The 570-nt window shown below is 58.4% G+C and overlaps 1 protein-coding gene across 1 annotated transcript in view; it reads right to left on the bottom strand.

Moving 5' to 3' along the window:
* Positions 1-569, bottom strand: part of LOC103798825 (glutathione S-transferase Mu 1-like) — a gene marked incomplete at both ends in the record, with an annotated part of 1,589 nt that extends 1,020 nt beyond the window's left edge. Inside the window, 3 exons of the mRNA XM_009071140.1 lie at positions 199-280; positions 386-450; positions 551-569. Of these exons, the coding sequence (XP_009069388.1) occupies positions 199-280; positions 386-450; positions 551-569 (166 nt within the window). The remainder of the gene's footprint in view (positions 1-198; positions 281-385; positions 451-550) is intronic.
* Between the last annotated feature and the right edge of the window lies 1 nt (position 570).

Genomic DNA, 570 nt, shown 5'->3' with positions numbered 1-570 from the left:
ACCACTTCCAACCCCAACCCCAACCCTCTCCAGCTCCAATCCCAAGACAAATCTTACTCCAAACCCAACCAAGCACTTCCAACCCTACTCCAACCCCAAACCCCAACCGTACTCCAACTCTAACTCCTATCCTACTCTGATCCCAACACAACCCCAATCCGACTCCAACCCTACTCCATCCCCAAGCCCCCAACTCACACATCTTGTGCTTGCGGGCGATGTAGCGTAGGATGGCATTGCTCTGCGTCAGCTTGGTGGAGCCATCGATGAAGTAGGGGAGCTAGGGGGGACACCAGGCCATGGGGAACCAGCATGGGGTCACCAGGCCATGGGGACCCCAGGAGGACACCCCTCCATAACCCACCCCCAGATTCAGACCACCTACATTGGGGAAGTCCAGCCCAAGCTTCTCCTTCTCATTGATCCATTGGCTCTTGTCGTAGTCGGGAGCTGGAAGGGGAGAATGGGGGGAGGGGTTGGGTCACACTGTGCCCCCCCAAATCCACAGAGCTTGGGGGGGACACAGGGACCCCCTCAGTCCCCCCCTCACCTTCCCCACAGCTGTAGAGC

Source organism: Acanthisitta chloris, unplaced genomic scaffold (assembly GCF_000695815.1).
Source record: "Acanthisitta chloris isolate BGI_N310 unplaced genomic scaffold, ASM69581v1 scaffold4160, whole genome shotgun sequence".
In the NCBI taxonomy this organism is placed as follows: Eukaryota; Metazoa; Chordata; class Aves; order Passeriformes; family Acanthisittidae; genus Acanthisitta; species Acanthisitta chloris.
This window is presented reverse-complemented; position numbering and strand designations above follow the sequence as displayed.